This window comes from Nyctereutes procyonoides, unplaced genomic scaffold, assembly GCF_905146905.1.
Source record: "Nyctereutes procyonoides isolate TBG_1078 unplaced genomic scaffold, NYPRO_anot_genome, whole genome shotgun sequence".
Lineage (NCBI taxonomy): Eukaryota > Metazoa > Chordata > Mammalia > Carnivora > Canidae > Nyctereutes > Nyctereutes procyonoides.
The window spans coordinates 65137273-65158399 of NW_026575140.1; the positions used below are offsets into that span (position 1 = coordinate 65137273).

The 21127-nt window shown below is 36.6% G+C and overlaps 1 protein-coding gene across 1 annotated transcript in view; it reads left to right on the plus strand.

Moving 5' to 3' along the window:
• CUL5 (cullin 5) overlaps positions 1-21127 on the plus strand; it is a 93819-nt gene that overhangs the window by 48700 nt on the left and 23992 nt on the right. The window contains 5 exon segments of the mRNA XM_055305756.1: positions 771-947; positions 2979-3120; positions 4885-5030; positions 5114-5194; positions 20849-20942. Coding sequence (XP_055161731.1) covers positions 771-947; positions 2979-3120; positions 4885-5030; positions 5114-5194; positions 20849-20942 — 640 coding nt within the window.

Genomic DNA, 21127 nt, shown 5'->3' on the forward strand with positions numbered 1-21127 from the left:
TTTAGGGTTTTTTTTTATTAAGATATAGTTGATATAAACCATTTTATTAGTTTCATATGTACATTATGATTTTATGTGTGTTTGCAAAATGATTGCCATGGTAAATCTTTGTGAATGTTTTTATTTTTCTTGGATATATATGTTTTAATTTCTCTTCAATATAATATAGTTTGTACAATAAATAAAATATTTCATATTTATAGCATGAATATTTTTTCATAAATTTATTTTTTATTGGTGTTCAGTTTGCCAACATACAGAATAACACCGAGTGCTCATCCCATCAAGTGCCCACCTCAGTGCCCGTCACACAGTCACTCCCACCCCCCGCCCACCTCCCCTTCCACCACCCCTAGTTCATTTCCCAGAGTTAGGAGTCTCTCATATTCTGTCTCCCTCCCTGATATTTCCCACTCATTTTTTCTCCTTTCCCCTTTATTCCCTTTCACTATTTTTTATATTCCCCAAGTGAATGAGACCATATAATGTTTATCCTTCCCCGATTGACTTGTTTCACTCAGCATAATACCCTCCAGTTCCATCCACATCGAAGCAAATGGTGGGTATTTGTCATTTCTAATGGCTGAGTAATATTCCATTGTATACATAAACCACATCTTCTTTATCCATTCATCTTTCGATGGACACTGAGGCTCCTTCCACAGTTTGGCTATTGTGGACATTGCTTTTATAGTATGAATATGTTCTATTATTCTTTCAATAAGAATACCTGTATTTATTTTAAATTCATATGATTCTTTTTTTTTCAGCGAGTACTGAGCCATCAAGATGATACAGCTTTGCTAAAAGCATACATTGTTGAATGGCGAAAATTCTTTACACAGTGTGATATTTTACCAAAGCCATTTTGTCAATTGGAGATTACTTTAATGGGTAAACAGGGCAGCAATAAAAAATCAACTGTGGAAGACAGCATTGTTCGAAAAGTAAGTTAACTTTTGCATTGTTCCTCCTTAATATACTTTAGAAAGAGGGTGATTCTACAACTTTCAAAAGTAAATCAGACTTTAAGTGGGTTCTTCTACTTGATGTATAAATTCCTTTTCGATTCTTGGTGGGTTTTACTGAATTCTACTAACTTTCTTCCATCAGTATTGAGCTGCACTTCCTTTCATTATGTCCTGTGGTGTTAAGTTGTGGATCCATATCCTCAGGTGTTAGCACCTTGTTTTCCTAGTTTTATCTTCAGTATTCTATTTCCTTCTCTTCCTTTGTACTTTTATCTTCCTATGAATTGCTTCTTTCTTCTTTCAAAAATCTCTCATTAGGTTACCATCTTATATCTTTGTATTTAATTGTGGCTAAATTGTTGTTACTTTCATGATCTTTTTACTTGATTCTGGTTATCATAAACTCACTGTGTACTGTGTTTATTTTCATATTTTTTGCATAGTTTCTAGTTAAAAGCTCTGTGTCCAGTAACCTTTCGTGATTTAATGGAAAGAACTCAGCTCTGAAAGTAGAATCTCAGGTTTTCTTTTCAACTCTTCAATCAGTAATGACCTAAACTCTGTCATTTCTCATATGTATTCTTGCTTTTGAGAATCAAATGGAATCATTGATTTGAAAAGTAAAAAAGGGGATCCCTGGGTGGCGCAGCAGTTTGGCGCCTGCCTTTGGCCCAGGGCGCGATCCTGGAGACCCGGGATCGAATCCCATGTCGGGCTCCCGGTGCATGGAGCCTGCTTCTCCCTCTGCCTGTGTCTCTGCCTCTCTCTCTCTCTCTCTCTCTCTCTCTCTCTCTCTCTCTCACTATCATAAATAAATTTAAAAAAAAAGAAAAGTAAAAAAGTGAAAAGTGCCACTTGGGCTTTAAACAACTTGTTACTTGCTATGATGGTTATAGAACAAAGTAAGCCGTTCAAATAGTCGCATAGGGATTCGTGCCCCTTGTAATCTTTGTGCTGATGTGGATAGGGATGCTGTGAATTTAGATTCCAGTGGTAGAAATAACTGCAGTATGAGAAACTATATTCCTCTCTCCAAAAAAGAAAAACTACTTCTAGATACTTTTTAAATTTGCAGGCCCATAATCTTGACCTCTCTTGTTTTTGTTATTATTTTAATTTATACCATTCCCTACTGATTATAGGAATCAGCATCACTTAATGATTAAGAGCATAGATTCTGGAAACATATCTGTTGGATTCACATCCTGGTGCTACCATTTATGAGCTGGATAAGTGTGGGAAAGTTAGCTTTCCTTTCAATGCCCCAGATTCTCATTTCTAAAAAGGGAGATAACAGTACCTATATATCGGTTTTGAGGATTAAAGTTGTGTGTGAAAAGTACTCAAAGCAGTGCTAAGTATGCTGTGAATGTTACATATCTGTTATTGTTATCATTGATGCTGGTGCTGTTGTCATTAATATGTTTTCTGTATCTGACACAGTTACTTGGAATGATAATATATATGGATATATATATATATATATATATATATAATGTTGCCATCACTTAAATGGAACATCTGTCAGATGGATTTATGTTTTTTTAAGGTCCAGTATCCAATAGGTTTTCATTTGGTGCTTTTTGCACTTATTATGTGTTTATACAAACATGTATATGAGCATTCCAAAGCGCAGTATTTCTGCAACTTAACCTTGTAACTGTAGAGGAGGTAACCTTTTCCATGTATTGCTATATTTAATTTTTACAACAACCACTTGAAATTTGTGTTACAATTTTACTATTTTATAGATGGGAAATCCAGTAAATAAGTAGCAGAGCTATAATTCAAATCCAATTATGTTGATTTTGAAACATGTGTTCTTTAACATTTATCATGTGTTTTTTTTTACCGAATGTAAATACATTATTAGTTCCCTGAAGTTTTCAAGTTGAATATAAGAATTTTTTTTCCTTTTTTAGTGTTTATAGTTAAAATTTATTGTGAGTCTGTATGGTACGTGGTATATTAATAATCAAAATGATTGCATATTTCTTTTTTTCCTAGCTCATGCTTGATACATGGAATGAGTCAATCTTTTCAAATATAAAAAACAGACTCCAGGATAGTGCAATGAAGCTGGTACATGCTGAAAGATTAGGAGAAGCATTTGATTCTCAACTGGTCATTGGAGTAAGAGAATCCTATGGTATGTTCTGAACTTTTATGATCATAATTTTTTTATGGAAATTCTGAGACCATTATGGAACAGCACAATCAGAGTCATGTGTGCTATTATATATCTACTTTTAGCACCACATGCTTTTAAGAGCCTACAGAAGGTGTTAATCTCTTCAGGGAAATATAGAAAAACCCATATTCGTGTGGATAATATTGGTTTTCTCCATCTTACTCATTTCTTGGCTGGTGAAATCTAATCCTTTTAGTGACTTAAATTACAGAAATATAGATTTGAATTGATAGCCCAGAAAAGGTGGTAGGTAATTGGTTTTATACTTACATTTTCAGGAAGTACGTTTATTCTGTGTATGCGTTCCTCTCTAAACTTTTCAGTTTCTGAATGATATTCTCATGATATTCTCATTTGTTCTTTAAATCAGCTAAACTATTCTGATATTCAAACTGAATATGAGAATATTCATCCTGCTCCCACTATACTTCTAGCTCCTCCTCATCCTGTTTCCTCACAGAGGCCTTTCCGAATTCCCAGACTAGGTTAGGTTCCTCTCACAGTGCTTCATAGCCCCCATGCCCCTGTCATCATACTTTAGTTAACTGTATTGTTGACGCTACATCTTCACTGAACATAAAACATAGGCACAAAGTATTCCTCTGTAAGAGTTTTTTGTATTAATGAACCTTCAGCTATCTTTGATTGGCTTTCTCTGCTGTCCCCATATTTCTTTAGGTATCAAAGTATTTTATTTTATTTTATTTTATTTTTTTATTTTATTTTATTTTATTTTATTTTATTTTATTTTATTTTATTTTATTTTATTTTATTTTATTTTATTTTATTTTATTTTATTTTATTTTATTTTATTTTATTTTTTAAAGATTTTATTTATTTATTCATAGACACAGAGAAAGAGAGGCAGAGACACAGACAGAGGGAGAAGCAGGCTCCATGCAGGGAGCCCGAAAGTGGGACTTGATCCTGGGTCTCCAGGATCACACCCCAGGCTGCAGGCAGTGCCAAACCACTGTGCCACCGGGGCAGCCCAGTATCAAAGTCTTTAGGCTTTCATTAGCCATGTCGTTGAAATTTATTCCTTCTTATTCAACTACCACCAGTTTTTACTATGTAAACTCTGCTTTTGGACTTGTGAAATAGTCTTCTTTCAGTGATCTTACTTGCTATCATTTAACCCATATGCTATTCACAAGGTTAATTTTTAAGTATTATTTTGTTAGTATTTTTCGTACCCATTTAGCGATCCTCCATTTAGTGACTCAGGTCACTTAGCCCCAGAGCCTCGGCTCTCCACAGCCACTCCTAACTTCCCATTCTACCTTGTTTTCTGTTAACCTTACAGTCCACACAGACGACCTGGTCATTTTACTTTGGCTTGCCCTTGTGATTTTGTACTTGAGAATATTTACTTATCTGACTAGCTTTTGTGTAAATTCTAGTTTTTCCTTAAGACCCATCTCAAATCCCATCTCGTCTGTGAATGGTCTCTTGACCATATAGCTGAAAGTCATTCTCTTTTGTCTTCAGAAATACAATAGCCTGTGTTGTCTGTACTGTTTGCCACTTTAGTGCTTTGTGCTGTTACCTTTTTAAAGTCTCTTGTGGAGAAGGATTTTGTCTTCTGTGATATATGTTCTCTTGAGCATTGTCACAATCCCTTGCACATAATGACTCCTCACTATTTGTTATTTCATTTATTGTACTCAAACTACTGATTTGAAACATACTTAGAGTAAAATTTTATTTTCTGTTTTTCAGTTAACCTTTGTTCTAATCCTGAGGATAAGCTTCAAATTTATAGGGACAATTTTGAGAAGGCATACTTGGATTCAACAGAGAGATTTTATAGAACACAGGCACCCTCGTATTTACAACAAAATGGTGTACAGAATTATATGAAATATGTAAGTCAGAACTTAGTATATGTGATAATTTGAGCCATTCTCTTGATATTCTTAAAAATGATTGCTATTTTGCTTCTGGGCAGGCAGATGCTAAATTAAAAGAAGAAGAAAAAAGAGCACTACGTTATTTAGAAACAAGACGGGAATGTAACTCTGTGGAAGCAGTAAGTAATTGTGTGATTGTGTATTCTTGGAGATTATTTGAAGTACAGTAGCCCAGGGATGGCAAATATATGATACAAGTATTATTACTCATCCTTCTCATGCCTCTGAACTATATTACTGATTGCATTTAATACTCTTTCCTGGGTATGCCAGAGCACAGCTGCAGAAGGCACCTTCTTCAGAACTCATTCTTTTGAGCTAATGTGCAAGATGAGATCTGTTTGCCATCCCTACTCCAGATTTTACTACATTTAATGTACTTAATTTTTAAACAGTCTTCTTGTATTATGTTTTATGTGTATCTATCCATTTTAGTGATTTTCTTGTTGCAAGTAAAATATGCTCCCTAGAGATACACTTGATTCTTGTTAGTGATTATGTTCTGTAAAGTGACTGTGAACACTAAATTACAGAGTATGGATCAAATCATTACTTCTAAGGAATATTTATTCTTGTTATGGGAGGATGTTTTCAAACTTGTCATGAGATAAAATGATAAGAGAACATCAGTCTTTATATTGTTACTTTGTTTTTCTTTATACTGTAAGTTACTCAAAAACAACAACAAAAAAAGCCTGATCAGAGATAGCAGCCTTGCTACAGTATCTGTCCTGAGTGTTTTCTTATGGAGAATGACCCAAACATGCTATAGTAAGGAAAATAAGAATCAAGCTTGGGGAAAGTCTTAGAAATTGCTCAAATATAGCATCATTATTTCCTCAAATTACCCTTCAGTCTTTGGAACCTAGAAACTAGATTTAGATTTACATTCAAGGAGGTGACATTTGCCTATAACTAAACATTTTCCAACTGTGGATGGATTTATTTATTTGCTTCTGACTTTTCTTTGGCTCTTCCATCTTGAGTGATAGTTATGTTTATGTCTTATTCAGAAAACAGGTTGAATTGGATTTTTTTCCCTTGGTTTTCTGTTTATTTGTCTTGCTTTTCATAATGTACAGTATGTTTCCTCTTTTAGTGGTTAAAATAACTTTAATGTTGGCCAGAAAAGAGGGCTAATTTCATGGATGTTTATAGAAATTCTCTATAGAAATTGAAAGCCAGGATTGGGCTTCTTTTCAGAATGCAGGGAAAACTGTTGCATGTTTTTTCAGCACGTATGCCATGCTCACAGTTTTTCCTCAGTGAGGTTAATCTGGTGACAGTATGAAAGATTAATTGGAATGAGGAAGAGAAGAGTGATGGGGAGGTTTTTGTAATAAGAGAGAAAGACTTCGCAGAGGTGGAAGATGATGCCCTATGGGTGGGCCTAGATATTAAAGGGAAAGGAAGCAGTAGTGTTTCCTAGGCTTTAGCCTAGGGGAGTTCCGCTGCTCTGGAGAGGTCAGGTGGGAGAGGACCTCTCAGTCCTGAGGGAAAAATGTGAGTTAGTGTGAGGAGTTTTGAGTTGATTGATGTGCCATAGCATCTGGATGGGGATGTTGCAGTTTAGTAAGATAGAATTGTTTTTCTTCTCTAGTGTATACAGCTTAGTTGTATCATATGCAAGTGAAGCTTAAAGAGATTCAACTATAGATGTCTAAGAATAAGAGAAAGCAGAAAAAGAGGGTGAAAATAATCAAAGACACATGACAGTTGATAGAGAACAAGTAAGCCTCCCATTCTACTTCAGACCACACACATGGGAAAAGTTAAAATAGAAGATGTGAATTTGCCTTTCCACAGTTACCAAATAGTGTGGGCATCTCCTCAAGCTGAAGGATTTTAGAGTTCAAAGATGAGTTTTTTTGTTACTGTTTTCAACAGAGACCGTAAGTGCAATACAACATGCTTCCAAAGAAACTATACTTTATTGAGGATGTAAGTGGTCTTTTGTGTGGTTTGTTTTTATTTTGTTTCAGTTTTCTGCTTATTTTTAAAAATTAACTCTTGACTCAAGTATAAAATACATATACAGAAAAAGTGCACAGATATCTAAAGTATGCATTGTCACAAAGTGATCATACCTGTGAAATCACCATAATAAGAATTACCAGCAATTCAGAAATCATCTGTCAGGCCCCCTCCAAATTACTATTGCCATCTGTTTCTTCAAAGGTTGTCCAGTCTCTTAACTTTTAACAACATAGATTAAATATTCATCAGTGACTATTATGTAGTTTGTATAAAGTCCTGCTATAAAGTATGAACAGCATTATTTGAATAGTTAGTAAGAAACAAATCACTTTCCATACTATAATCTATTCAGAATACACTTATTGCCCTAAATTCTCTGAGAAGAATTATCAGCCATCAGAACATGCAATGCTATGTGCTTACCTGTTAAACTCTTATTAACGGTTGACAATTACAATGTAGAGAGAACATATTTTACTGTTACAGTCACTTCATATGGGGCCACACTATAATACACACCAGAATTTAAGATGAAGTATGTGTATTTTTGGCATTTATGTTTTTCTCTGTAAATTAGCAAATTATTATGGTTAATCAGTTACCTTCCTTGTGTTTAGTTAATATGAATCAATTTCAATTTTTTAAACCTGACTAGTTTTTAATATATGCAGAAAAATAAGTTTTTGGACCTGTATTATGTATAGTAGAGAAAATCTCATCTAGATAGTACCCAGTTGTGAGGCCATGCCTCATAAAGGTCAGATGGACATTTCAAGTAATGTTACTGTAGTATGCAGCAGCTCACTGGATTCTTTCATTTATTTTTCAAAGTTTTATTTTGTTATCTTGAGTATTCCAAGCAGCTGATTACATCATTGCAAATGATGACGCTTCTGCCTTTCTAATATTAATGTTTCCTATTTCCTTCAATAGACTAAATCGATTAATAGTTAATTTTGGAAACATGTTAACAATGGGGAATCCTTGTCTTCAGTCTCTGATGGGAATGCTTCCACATTTTCTTCATTAAGCATGGTGTGGATTTTGGCATGATGTATACATTTTGTTTTTTGGGGTTTTTTTTTTGTTTTTTATTTTTTAGGGTTTTTGATGTATGCATTTTGTTAAGAAACTATTCATTTATTCTTCTGTTATAGAGAATATTATCAGAAATGTTATACTTGGGGTGCCTAGGTATCTCAGTCTGTTAAGCATCTACTTTCAGCTTGGGTCATGATCCTGGGGTCCTGGGATCGAGCCCCACATAAGGGCTTCCTTGCTCAGCAGGGAGTGTGCCTCTCCTCTCTCTCTGCCTACCACTCCCCCTGCTTGTGCTCACTCGTGCTTTCTCTCTCTCTCTCTCTCTCTCTCTGTCAAATAAATAAAATCTTTTTAAAAATGTGTATACTTTACTCCTAAAGTCAGTATGTTATTTAATGGAGAAACACTAGAGTCATTTCCACTAAGATCTTGAACAATGCAAGGATATTTCTACTATTTCTGCTATTTAACATTGTATAAGTGGTTTTACCCTTTACAGTTAGGTTAGAAAAATCAATTGGAAGCATAAGAAGGGATGAGCAGTAGTAAAAGTCTCAGTTTGGAGATGATACAGTAGTATATTTGGAAAACTCCAGACAATCAATGATAAAACTAACTCAAACAATAAAGCAAATAATTTTACAATAATTGTAAAATTAACATACAAAAACCAATAGTTTTCTTATACATAAATAATAAACAAGATATATTAAGGAAGATATCGCTTATAGTAATAACAGAAAATTAAATATTGGGGTAAATTTAACAAATGTATGAAACCTATAAAAGGAAAACTTTTTAAACATTCAAAAAACACAAAAGTAGACTTAAACAGATGGAAAGTCATCCCTTGTTCTTAAATTCTGTGGCTTCTAAAGATGACCATTCTTCCCTAAATGAATTTATAAATTCACTGTAATGCTAATGAAAATAATAACAACTATTTAATAAAGTTCAGACAAAAATAAAGTTCAGACAAGTTGATATGAAAGTTCACAAGGAAAAATAAACGTGTAAGAATAGCCAGGAAAACACTGGAAAAGAAAAAACTATGTGTAGAAAGCCCTACCAGACATTAAAACATCCTCTATTAAATAGTGTGGTAATTGCACATGAATGGATACTGGATCAATGGGGTGGAGTAGACAGTCCAGGATTTTATGTGACAAAGGTCAGATCTCATATCATTAGGAATAAAGATAGGCTTAAAATATGGTGATAGGACAACTCAGTAGTCATTTGGAAAAAGATGATTTTGTATATTACAGTATTCCGAAGAACAAACACCAAATGGGTCAAGAGTTGAAATGCTAAACGTCTAATCATATAGGTACTAAAATAATAATTCTTTAACCTTGGGAATGGCTTTTTAACATGACCCAGAAATCAGACCTAACAAAAGGAAAGATTGGTAAATTTGACTACATTTTTAAAATTGCAAAAACAACCAACCATAAACAGTCAAAAGAGAACTGACTGGGGAAAAATATTTGTAATATGTATCACAGAGAGGCCTATTATCCCTGCTATATAAAGAACTTCAAAATTAAACAAAAATGGATAAGAATCTGATAGAAAAATGTTGGTTGGGAAAAGATACAGATGACACAGATATATGCCTTATACTGGCCATCAAACATTTGGAAAATACTCAAACTTATTGTTACAGAAGAGTTCTGCCTTATAAATAGGTAGGGAAATTGACAATCACTATTAGGCAGATATCACAGTAATAATTGTTGCAGACCGGCTTTGCTAATGAATATCAAAATTAATGGCCAAAAGTGTAAGAAAAATGCTGTACTTTAATAGTTTCAAAATATATTCCCCAAGATATTTACTAAGGGAAAAATAGTTTACAACGAAGAAGCCCAAAAGACACTATCTTAATCAAGGTTAACATCACCAGTAACAGGACATACTGACGTGATGTACCTCTTGATATGTGCACTGAGGAGAATAAATACCTCATTCTTGTGGTATTCTCATCAAAAATGCATAACCTTATTCCTAATGAGAAAAGATTAAACAATTTATTTTTTTTTAAGATTAAACAATTTCAAATTGAAGGACGGCCTAGGCAATAACTGACTAGTATTATTTGAAAGTGTCCAGATCATAACAGACCAAAAAGGTAAAAAAAGAGAAAGACCAAGGAACTACCATAGCCTAAGGGAGAGTAGGAGGTCTAAGCACCAACTGAATGCAGTGTGGGTTTGTTGATATCCTGGAAAAGAGACAGTAGCAGAAAAACTGGTGATGTTCTAATAAGATCTGTAGTTAATTCATAGTAGCATACTGTTTCCCTAATTTGGGTAGTTGTACTGTAGCTGTGCTGTGTAGGACATTACCATTAGGGGAGGGGGCACCTGGGCGGCTCAGTGGTTGAGCGTCTACCTTTGGCTCAGAGTGTGATCCTGGGGTCCTGGGATCAAGTCCCTCATCAAGCTCCCTGGGGAAAACCTGCTTCCTCTGACTATGTCTCTGCCTCTCTGTCCTTGCTTTTGGTATCATATTCAAAAGAATCCTTGCCAAGACCTATGTTAAGGAGCTTACATAAGCCCGTGTTTTCTTCTGGGAGTTTTGTGGTTTCAGGTGTTATGTTCAAGTCTTTACTCCATTTTGAGTTAATTTTTGAGTATCGTGCAGGATAGTGGTGCGGTTTCATTCTTTTGTACGTGGCCGTCCGTTTTCCCAGAACCATTTATTGAAGAGACTGTCCTTCCCCATTGTGTATTCTTGGCTCCTTTGTTGAGAACCAATTGATTGACCATATATGTGTGGTTTTATTTCTGGGTTCTCTGTTCTGTTCTGTTGATCTCTGTGTCGGCTTTTGTGCTGTTTTTGTAACTTTCCTGTAATGCTAAAATCAAAATAAAATGCAAGAAACATGTTATGAAAAATACCTTTTTACTGTGGGAAGCATCAGTGGATTTGACCACATGGGATTTTCCTCCATTGAACTAATTCAGTAAATCACATCAACAGGGTTCCTAACACTAAACCATTCTCTTATTTTTAGGAATGAACGCAGGGTCCCGTTTTTTAATGAATAAACATTTGTACCCCAAAGGGATTTTGACATCCTGTTTAGTCAATAAAAGTTACTCCCAGGGTATTCCTCTCATAGTTTTTGTTTGTTTGTTTCTTTGTTTGTTTTTGAGAGAGAGAATGAGAGCTTACACACTGCAGCAGGGGAGGGGCAGAGGGAGAGGAGGTGAGAGAAAATTAAGCAGGCTCTACACACAGCGTGGAGCCGGGTGCTGCAGTTTACGTGGGACTGCATATATCTTTTGGAGTTACTGTTTCATTTTCTTTGGATAAATACCCAGGTATGGAATTGCTGGATCATATGGTAGTTCTATTTTTAATTTTTCCAGGAACCTCCGCACTGTTTTCCACAGCAACTGCACCGTTTTACTTCCTACCAGCAGTGCACAGGGCTTCCCTTTCCACAATATCTTGGCCAACACTTGTTATTTCTGGCCTTCTTGGTCCTAGCCATTCTGACAGGTGGGAGATGATAGCTCAGGTGGCTTTGGTTTGCATTTCCCTGGTGATGAGTGATGTTGAGCATCTTTTCCCATGTCAGTTGACCATCTGTGTGTCTTCTTTGGAAAACCATCTATGCAGATCTTCTGCCTAGTTTTCATTTGGATTGTTTATTTTTTGCTGTTGAGTTGTAGGAGTTCTTTGTTTATTTTGGGTATTAGCTCCTCATAGATACATGATGTGCAGTGCTTTTTCTCCCGTTACTAGGTTGTCTCTTCATCGTGTTTGTGGTTTCCTTTGCTGGGCCGCAGTTCTTTGGTTTGATGTAGTCTACTTGTTTATTTTTGCTTTTGGTATCATATTCAAAAGAATCCTCGCTAAGACCTATGTTAAGGAGCTTACCTAAGCCCGTGTTTTCTTCTGGGAGTTTTGTGGTTTCAGGTGTTATGTTCAATTCTTTACCCCATTTTGAGTTAATTTTTGAGTATCGTGCTGGATAGTGGTGCGATTTCATTCTTTTGCATGTGGCTGTTCAGTTTTCCCAGTGCCGTTTATTTTTTTAATTTTAATTTTTTAAAGATTTTATTTATTCATGAGACACACAGAGAGAGAGACAGAGAGACAGGCAGAGACACAGGTAGAGGGAGAAGCAGGCTCCATGCAAGGAGCCCGACATGGGACTCCATCCCGGGTCTCCAGGATCACGCCCTCGGCCGAAGGGGCGCTAAACCGCTGAGCCACCTGGACTGCTTCCCAGCGCTGTTTGTTGAAGAGACTGTCCTCCCCCATTGTGTATTCTTGGCTCCTTTGTTGTGAACTAATTGATTGACCATATATGTGTGGTTTTATTTCTGGGTTCTCTATTCTGTTCTGTTGATCTCTGTGTCGGCTTTTGTGCCAGTACCACACTGTTTTGATTACACTAGAGCTTTGTGATACAGTTTGAAATCAGGAAGGTGATGCCTCCAGCTTTGTTGTTCTTGCTTAGGGTTGCTCTGACTGTTGCTGGGTCTTTTGTGGTCCTCTACACGTTGTGGGATTGTTTGTTCTTTATCTGTGGAAAATGCCATTGGACTTTTGATGGAGATTGCATTGAGTGTGTATGTTTTTGTTAGTATGGACATTTTAATGCTATTACCCTTCTGTTCCGTGACCAGTGGACATCTTTCTGTTTATTCGTGTGTTCTGTTTGTTTCATCCGTGTGTTAGGGTTTTCAGTATACAGTTCTTTCACCTCCTTGGTTAAATTTATTCCTAGGCATTTATTCTTTTTGATGCAGTTGTAAGTGGGATTATTTTCTTTGTGATAGTTTGTTATTAGTGCAAAGAAATTAACAGATTTTTGTATATTGATTTTATATCTTGCAGCTTCACCAAATTTGTTTATTCTGACAGTTTTTTGGTGGCATCTTATTTGTAAATAGTGGAGTTTCACTTTTTTTCATTCAGTCTGTCTCAGCTCTTGTTTGTCTCTCAAATCTTTATGCTGTACAAGCAGTTGATTATATTTTTAATAGCACCCAGGGAAGTATGTGCCAAGTCCTTTCAGTGTCCCAGTGTAAGTGGTTCTTTACAGATTAGATTCATGCTGTAGAGAGTGAATTGGTGCTGGTGTTGCTCACTTTTGTTTTATGGAATATGGTCAGGGAAAGTCTTTTTCAGGGAGTGATATTGGAGCTAAGACCTAAATGATAGGGATATAGCCTTGCGAAAATCCTGGAGAAAGCTCTCCAGATGGAGGGAAGAGCGAGTGTACAAGCTGTGAATCAGGAATGAGCACAGCATGTTTTAGGAACAGAAAAAGGTTAGTGTGGCCACAGTGTGGTGGGTGAGGGGACGCGAGTGCTCCAAATAGAGGGGAGAGGGAGCAAGGGCTCAGTGCAATGGGCAGCTGTTCAAGGGTTTTAATTAGAGAGCTGATATGACCTAATTTTCATATTATGAAAGAGCATTTGTGTTGTAGTTGGGTATTTGAAGTATGAACTATAATCTAAGTGAGAGGTGTTGATGGCAGTGGAGGGATTGAGGATGTCTTTTGGAGGGAGAACTAGTACATAGGTGCTGTCATTGTTTCTCTTTTATAAGTAAGGAAACTGAGGGTCAGACAGTGCAGGAGGTTAACCTCAGACAGCCGGGACATGGTGAAGCTGGGCATCTAATTAAGTCCAATTCTGGGTCCTGAGTTCCTAAGTATAATGTGAATAAGCACGTAGGAGCTGTATAAGGAAGAATCAAAAAGTCTGATATATAAATTTGAATATGTGTATGGCACTCACACATGTGTAGTCCACACTCTTGGTTGTAAGGAGCAAGAACACATCTCAGACAAAAAAGGCAAATGTATTAGTTCATCTAAAATCCACTGTGGGAAGTGCAAGGATCACATTAATATGAAGGCTATCTGGATTTAGTGTTAGTGTTTCTGTTGTTATTGTTGAAGTGGGGTCTATGGTTGCTGCCAGACTGTCCTTCAGTTTGTGACCTGAGAGAAGATAGGAGTCTCGCTCCGAGGTTTTAACGAGCCCAGCTTGAGCTGAGGGCCCAGGCTTGGATCAGATGCTTTATGCATCTTTGCACACATGTACGGGCATGCCCAGTGTCTGTGTGTGTGTCTGAAGCATGTATAATATAGTAGAATTTGATTTATTTAGAGCAGCCTTACATTCTTGTAATTCAGTGGAGAACCTGAAAAGTCAGCCAGTGCAAGAGTCCTGAGTGGCTGAGTGTTGTGCTGGAAGCTGGGAGCCCAGAGTGCTGGGTTTTGGTGATAGGACCACTATGGAGCCCCACTCAGATCCAGTTACGCACACAGTTCTAATAAGCTTGATGATCGGTGGATGATCCTGTAGCACATGAGCAGCAGAGTGTTTTTAAAACTAGGAGATAGGCTCCAGAGCTGTCTGCTGGAGAGACATGATTGACAGAAGAAAGTGAAATAATAATAAAGAAGTGAGAAAAAGATTTAAACTGAAGTAACTTTAAAACTTATCGGGCAGTCCAGGTGGCTCAGCGGTTTAGCGCCGCCTTCAGCCCAGGGTGTGATCCTGGAGACCCGGGATCGAGTCCCACATCAGGCTCCCTGTGTGGAGCCTGCTTCTCCCTCTGCCTGTGTCTCTGCATCTTTCTCTCTGTGTGTGTCTCTCATGAATAATAAATCTTTTTAAAAACATAAATAAAAAATAAAACTTTTTCTATGACTATTTGTGTTTTAGGTGATTGTCCTACTTACCTTGGCATTCCCTGGAGGCATTCAGTTAATATTTATTATGCCCTTAAAATACGTTAGGCCTTGTGTGAGTTGTGGGTAATAATACTGATTTGGTTCCTGACTTCAGAGTGACACTAAAATAAAATAGGTTGTTTATACAGCAGAGTAAGGGACTAGAGAATGGATTGGTGGTAGCAAGTCTTCATCACTTCACAAAGACCAAGGCACTGACAAGGAAGGAGTGTATTCTATTATTAGGGGCATACGTGTTGGAATCAGGTGAGGATTTGAATTCCTTTGTTGTCATTTTACAAGCAGAGCTCTTTTTAGCAAGTTATTCAGCCTTTGTAATCTATTTTCTTAACTGTAAAATGGTATAATACCCAACATGTATTATCAGAGTTCAGTAAAACACTGTGCCTGTCATGGTAGTTTTTACTGTTAGAGCTCAGGTTTGGGGAACGTGGCTGATTCTAAGATAGGAACTATCTTAGTGTTCACATGATACATTGATTAAAAAAGCTAAGTTAGTACCCTGGTCACAAATCACAGATTATAGACATTAGAGTCAGTATTTGTTAACTGTTAGTATTTTAGTATATTAAGGGTGATTTCGAAAAAGTCAAGGTGAGTAAGTCTGAGTCTTCATTGCTCTATATGGTTGCTATGTAAGTAGTTGAGAAATGAAGGAAGTACCACTAGGTATAATGGTAAATAAAATAAAGAAATCTTAACCAAGCTAGAAAGGCCAAGGGAACTTAATTTTGAGAATAACCTACCATGCATAGAATAAGTTAATTCTTGAGAATGTTACAGGTATCTGTATATGGCTGAAGACCTTATAATAATAAAGTAAAATCTTAAAGTGGAGAAACCTAGGATAGTTTTTAGTTCATTTCCTATTTTAGAGTTGAGCTAAAGCAAATTATTACTTGTACAGATTTAAATAACAAAAATTAGAACCATTCTTGTTGCTTTGTAATAAGTTTCAGTGAAGTGGGATTTAATTGTACAAATTGAATACCAGTAAAAGAAGACTCTACTACATCACTTAGCCTCCCTGTCCCGCCTTTCATCTTCACAGACCTATACATCCATTCATTCCACAGATACTGAGTGCCCGCTGTGTTTTATGGCAGGCATCATCTTTGAAGAGTTTTGCTATAGAGGAAGGTAAAACATCAAGCACATTGATAGTTAAAGTGTTTCACCTTGCAGACCTCTGGGGAGAGATTTCTCTGGATTTAGAAGTTGTGCTCATCTCAGGCAAAAATACAGGAGTTGATGGCATGTGGCAAAAAAGTTTTTTTCTTCACGGAAGCTAGCAAAAGGAGACAGAAAGGGAATACAAGGTGAGAGAGATGGTTTATCACTACCCTTTCCATTCGAGATGTGTTTTACAAATAAAAGTATATATTTAGGGTTGACTCTGTACATAGTATTTTGGTAAATGATGGGAGAGAAATATGAAAGAGAAGTAACGTGGTCTCTGCCCTCACGGAACTGACCTTCTTGATAAGACTCATTTGCAACAAGGAGAAACCACCTCGCAGTTTCCCTTTTTGCCCACATAGAATAGTTCTCTAAAGGATTTTTCATCTCCTGGGGATTTATATCATAATTAATCTCCTTATTTAAAAGAAAAGCCTTGTTAGGAAAGTTTTCAAATATTTATAAAAGTAGAGAAAATAGTACAATGAACCCCAGCCCCCGGTTTCAGCCGTGATCCTCATCTTGTTCTGTTTGCTTGCTTGTTGCCTGTTTTCTTTCCTTTCCTCTTCCCTTTCCTCCTCCCTCTCCTCCCTCCCTCCCTCCCTCCCTCCCTTCCTTCCTTCCTTCCTTCCTTCCTTCCTTCCTTCCTTCCTTCCTTCCTTCCTTCCTTCCTTCCTTCCTCCTTATTTCCATCTTTGAAATTTATGACATCATGCATATTTTGCCCTATAAAACACAGAAGTTTATTATAACATGGTTTCCAATGTCTATGTATTTTATTATATATATTTAGTAAATGTACCTAATGTATTCTCTAATAATGGACATTTTCATTATTATTATTATGTAGTTTATTTCTTATGAATAGTATTTCCTAGGACATCCTTCTATGCCTTTATCTCTTTAATATTTTTGTGTACACATGTGACATTCTCTTGGAATGGAATTTACTAGAAATGAAATTGCTGAAGCCAGGGGTATGCACCTTTTACAAATGGCTACATAATAATACCAAACCGATCTTCAGAAAGGTAGTAATTCTTAACTTTCATCAACAATGTGCCTGTTTATCTTTGCTAATCTGGGTTTTGTCAGTCTATTAATTGTGACAAACTCCTAGTTTAGATTTTTTAAAAATTTTATGTGCATTTAAAAATTACTGAGACTAAGCATCTTTATTATTACAGACCATTTATATTTCTTCTTTTTTGAGTTCAGTCTAATCTTTCATAAACATCACTTTCATTATTTTACTTCTTTATTCAGACTATAACCATTAGTAACATTATTTCTTAAATCTAATGTTCAACACTCTTCATAATTTGGCCCTAACCTATTTTTCTAACTTAATACTGTCCAGCAAGAGTCATTCTACTCCAGTAAATGTTTCCTCATTCTTAATATTCATTTTTTTTTCTTGGATTCATGTTTAAGAATTTTTTAACTTGTTTTCTTAGTGTTTTACTTTCTATTTTTCCTCTACCTGTTTAAATCCTTTGAATCCTTATAGTCCCTCTTGTGATAAAGTCACTGCAAATTCATTAGTTTCCTCTTACTTGAATTCCCACTGTACCTCTTGTTTCTACCACTAGATTTAGTAGCAAATTATAGCTGTGCCTGGGGCCATGAATACACAGCTATGGACAAACATAGTCTCTGCCCTCGTGAAGTTGGTAGTATATAATATGATGGATGTATTTCCACATCTTTGCAGGTTGGATTTCTTTTAATGTACCTCTGTTTTATGGAATTATACGCAGATTTTTAGATATATACTTACATGTCCCTAGCTGGACTGTAAGATTATTGAAGGTATAAACCATGTTTTATACTTCTCTTTTCATTACAGCACGTAAGTCTGTTCTCAGCATGTAGCCATCACTAAGTATATACTTGCTCTGTTACTTAGTAACAGAAATTGTAGACTGTGGAGTCACAAACTTGGCCTCACTTGACAAGACCTGGTGACCTGTGTAACACTTAGCCTCTCTGAGCTTGTTTCCTTATGTGTTAAGTGTCTGCTTTATAAGGTGGCCGTGTGATTAAATAGGATAATGTATCCAAAGCACTAGCACAATGCTTGGTACAGAGTAAGTGCTCATTAAAAGATACCTGTGATAGTAATTAGAATTAGTTCTCTCAAACTAGAAACTGCCACAACAGACTCCCTAGCTCCTGTCATCTAAGCACATAGTAGATTCTGCTCACTTTGTTCAGTTATCTTGTCCTCTTCTTTTCATCCTCACTGTAACCCACAGTAAAAAAGACATTTTGTTTTGTGGCTTAGTATACACGGCGCTTATTTGCACATATCTAAAACGTTCTGTGAAATCTTATTCAGTGTTATCATGTATGGTGCACTCTGCTTTTTTCTGTTCTGTGTTGTTAAAGCCAGTTATAGCTGTTGACACAATTCAGAACAGTTGGAAACACGCTGGATTGTTGGAATTTGTAAAAGTTGGACTACTACACTTTACGTTCAAGTGTGACTTTTCAGTGAAATAGAAACTGGGGATGAAGTGACAGGCATGGGGCTCATTCCGACTGCATGTTCTCTCTCTTCCCCCTTAGTTCTATGTACTTAGATTGACCTGTTCTCAGTCTGGCCTCGCTGCCGCGGGCGGGAGTGCTCGGCCATCATGTTCCAGAGCTGGTACAGGAGGAGATGACTCAGGAGTTGGGACAGACCTTCCCACCTTGGCAAGGCAGAACTTCCTCAACGACTTTTTGTGTGTATTGTTTCTTTTAGAAAATTGACATCCATGGGTTGTAAGTTGTTAGCATCATTCTCAAAAAGGCACCTGAAAAAAACTTCTATTACAGAAATTTTTAAACATTGAAAAAGTAGGCAGAATAATATAATGAATCCCCATTATCCAAATTTAGCTTCAGTTGTTATCAGCATTATGTCAATTCCAAGGAGAATTTTTAACAAAGAACTTTTTAAGATAAATACCAGCCTTAGTGTGCCATGCTTTAGTGCTCATGACCTATTCATTTTATTTGATGCCTGCAAGAAGAATATGTAATTATATGACCGGAGGGACAGTGGCGGGGTGGGATGGATGGGGTTGACTATATTGAGGATCGCCTAGAACACCAGACCCTGGCCATGTTACTTGGAATATTTCAACAGCCGTGTTGACCAGTCTACTGTTGGGGGGATTGTTGTTCATTGCATTGATCTTCTGTTTAAAACCTTTGATTCTTTGTTCCCTACCCTACCTATAGAATAAAATCCCAAACCATAGATTTTCCTTTATGATCTGGCTCCAGCCTCCCTTTCTAGTTTCTCTTCCAGTCTCTGTTTATTCCCTGCTGTATTCAGCTTCTTATTCCTACAATACTCAGTCCATTTTGGACTTGTGATTATTTTTCAAGATTCAATTTAGATTTCATCTTGTAGATGAGACCTTTTTTACTACCTCAGAATGAAGTACGTAGTTCCTGTTTTTTTGTTACATGTAAGTGTGTGTGTGTGTGTATGTGTGTGTGTTCTGCCACTTAACTGAGTTGTATTTTATTTATTTATTTTTATAAATTTATTTTTTATTGGTGTTCAATTTGCCAACATATAGAATAACACCCAGTGCTCATCCCATCAAGTGCCCCCCCCGCCCATCACGCAGTCACCCCCACCCCCTGCCCACCTCCCCTTCCACCACCCCTAGTTCGTTTACCAGAGTTAGGAGTCTCTCATGTTCTGTCTCCCTCCCTGATATCTCCCACTCATTTTCTCTCCTTTCCCCTTTATTCTCTTTCTTTTTTTTTTAATATTTATTTATTTATTATTTATGATAGACATAGAGAGAGAGAGAGGCAGAGACACAGGAGGAGGGAGAAGCAGGCTCCATGCCAGGAGCCTGACGCGGGACTCGATTCCGGGACTCCAGGATCGCGCCCTGGGCCAAAGGCAGGCGCCAAACTGCTGAGCCACCCAGGGATCCCCCCCTTTATTCTCTTTCACTATTTTTTATATTCCCCAAATGAATGAGACCATATAATGTTTGTCCTTCTCTGATTGACTTATTTCACTCAGCATAATACCCTCCAGTTCCATCCACATTGAAGCAAATGGTGGGTATTTGTCATTTCTAATGGCTGAGTAATATTCTATTGTATACATAGACCACATCTTCTTTATCCATTCATCTTTCGATGGACACCGAGGCTCTTTCCACAGTTTGGCTTTTGTGGACATTGCTGCCATAAACATCGGGGTGCAGGTGTCCTGGCGTTTCACTGCATCTGTATCTTTGGGGTAACTCCCCAGCAGTGCAATTGCTGGGTGGTAGGGCAGATCTATTTTTAAACTGAGTTGTATATTAGTGTATGTTTCCTTTCTTCCTTATCCTTAATTAGACAGTGCTCCTCCTCCAAAGCGGGGATTATATTTTAGTTTTCTTTTTCTCCTAACCACTTCTTTTGGTGCCTGCACGTAGTAGGCATCCAGGGATGGTTTGTTGAATGACTGTATTCATAATTTTAGAATTTAATTTTAACACATGTCCTCTCCAGATAGAAATTCATCCAAGTTTATTTTTCTCATTTTGTTTTGCATATTTTTCAGTTTTTTTTTCCTCCTCTCCTTGGGGACTTCTATTAAAATTTCTAAAGAGAACATAAGTTCTGTAGCCTTTTTCTTGGGGTAAATATACCTTAGTAAATTAGTATACAGTATTCATCTTCAATGTTCCTGTACTAAAAGTAAGTAAAATCTACTTTCATTATACTTAATTTCTTGCTATTGTTGAACAGTATGGTTTTATGGAGCTAAAAAACAAAGTGGGGTGGAGTAGGTTTGTGCTTACAGTAGCCTTGACCAATTTTTTATATATTTCAGCTCATGGAATGCTGTGTAAATGCCCTGGTGACATCCTTTAAAGAGACTATCTTAGCAGAGTGCCAAGGCATGATCAAGCGAAATGAAACTGAAAGTAGGTAAAACATCACATAAAGTTCTCGTAATCTTTTAAGAAGGTATCTTTGAAGCAGATAACTTTTAATAAGTTGCTGTTAGATCATCCTTTTATACATAGGTATATTTGTTACAGCAAACTGTGCTTAAAGAAAATGATAAAATATTTAACACAGCAGTACTGTAAAGAAAGTTACAAACTTA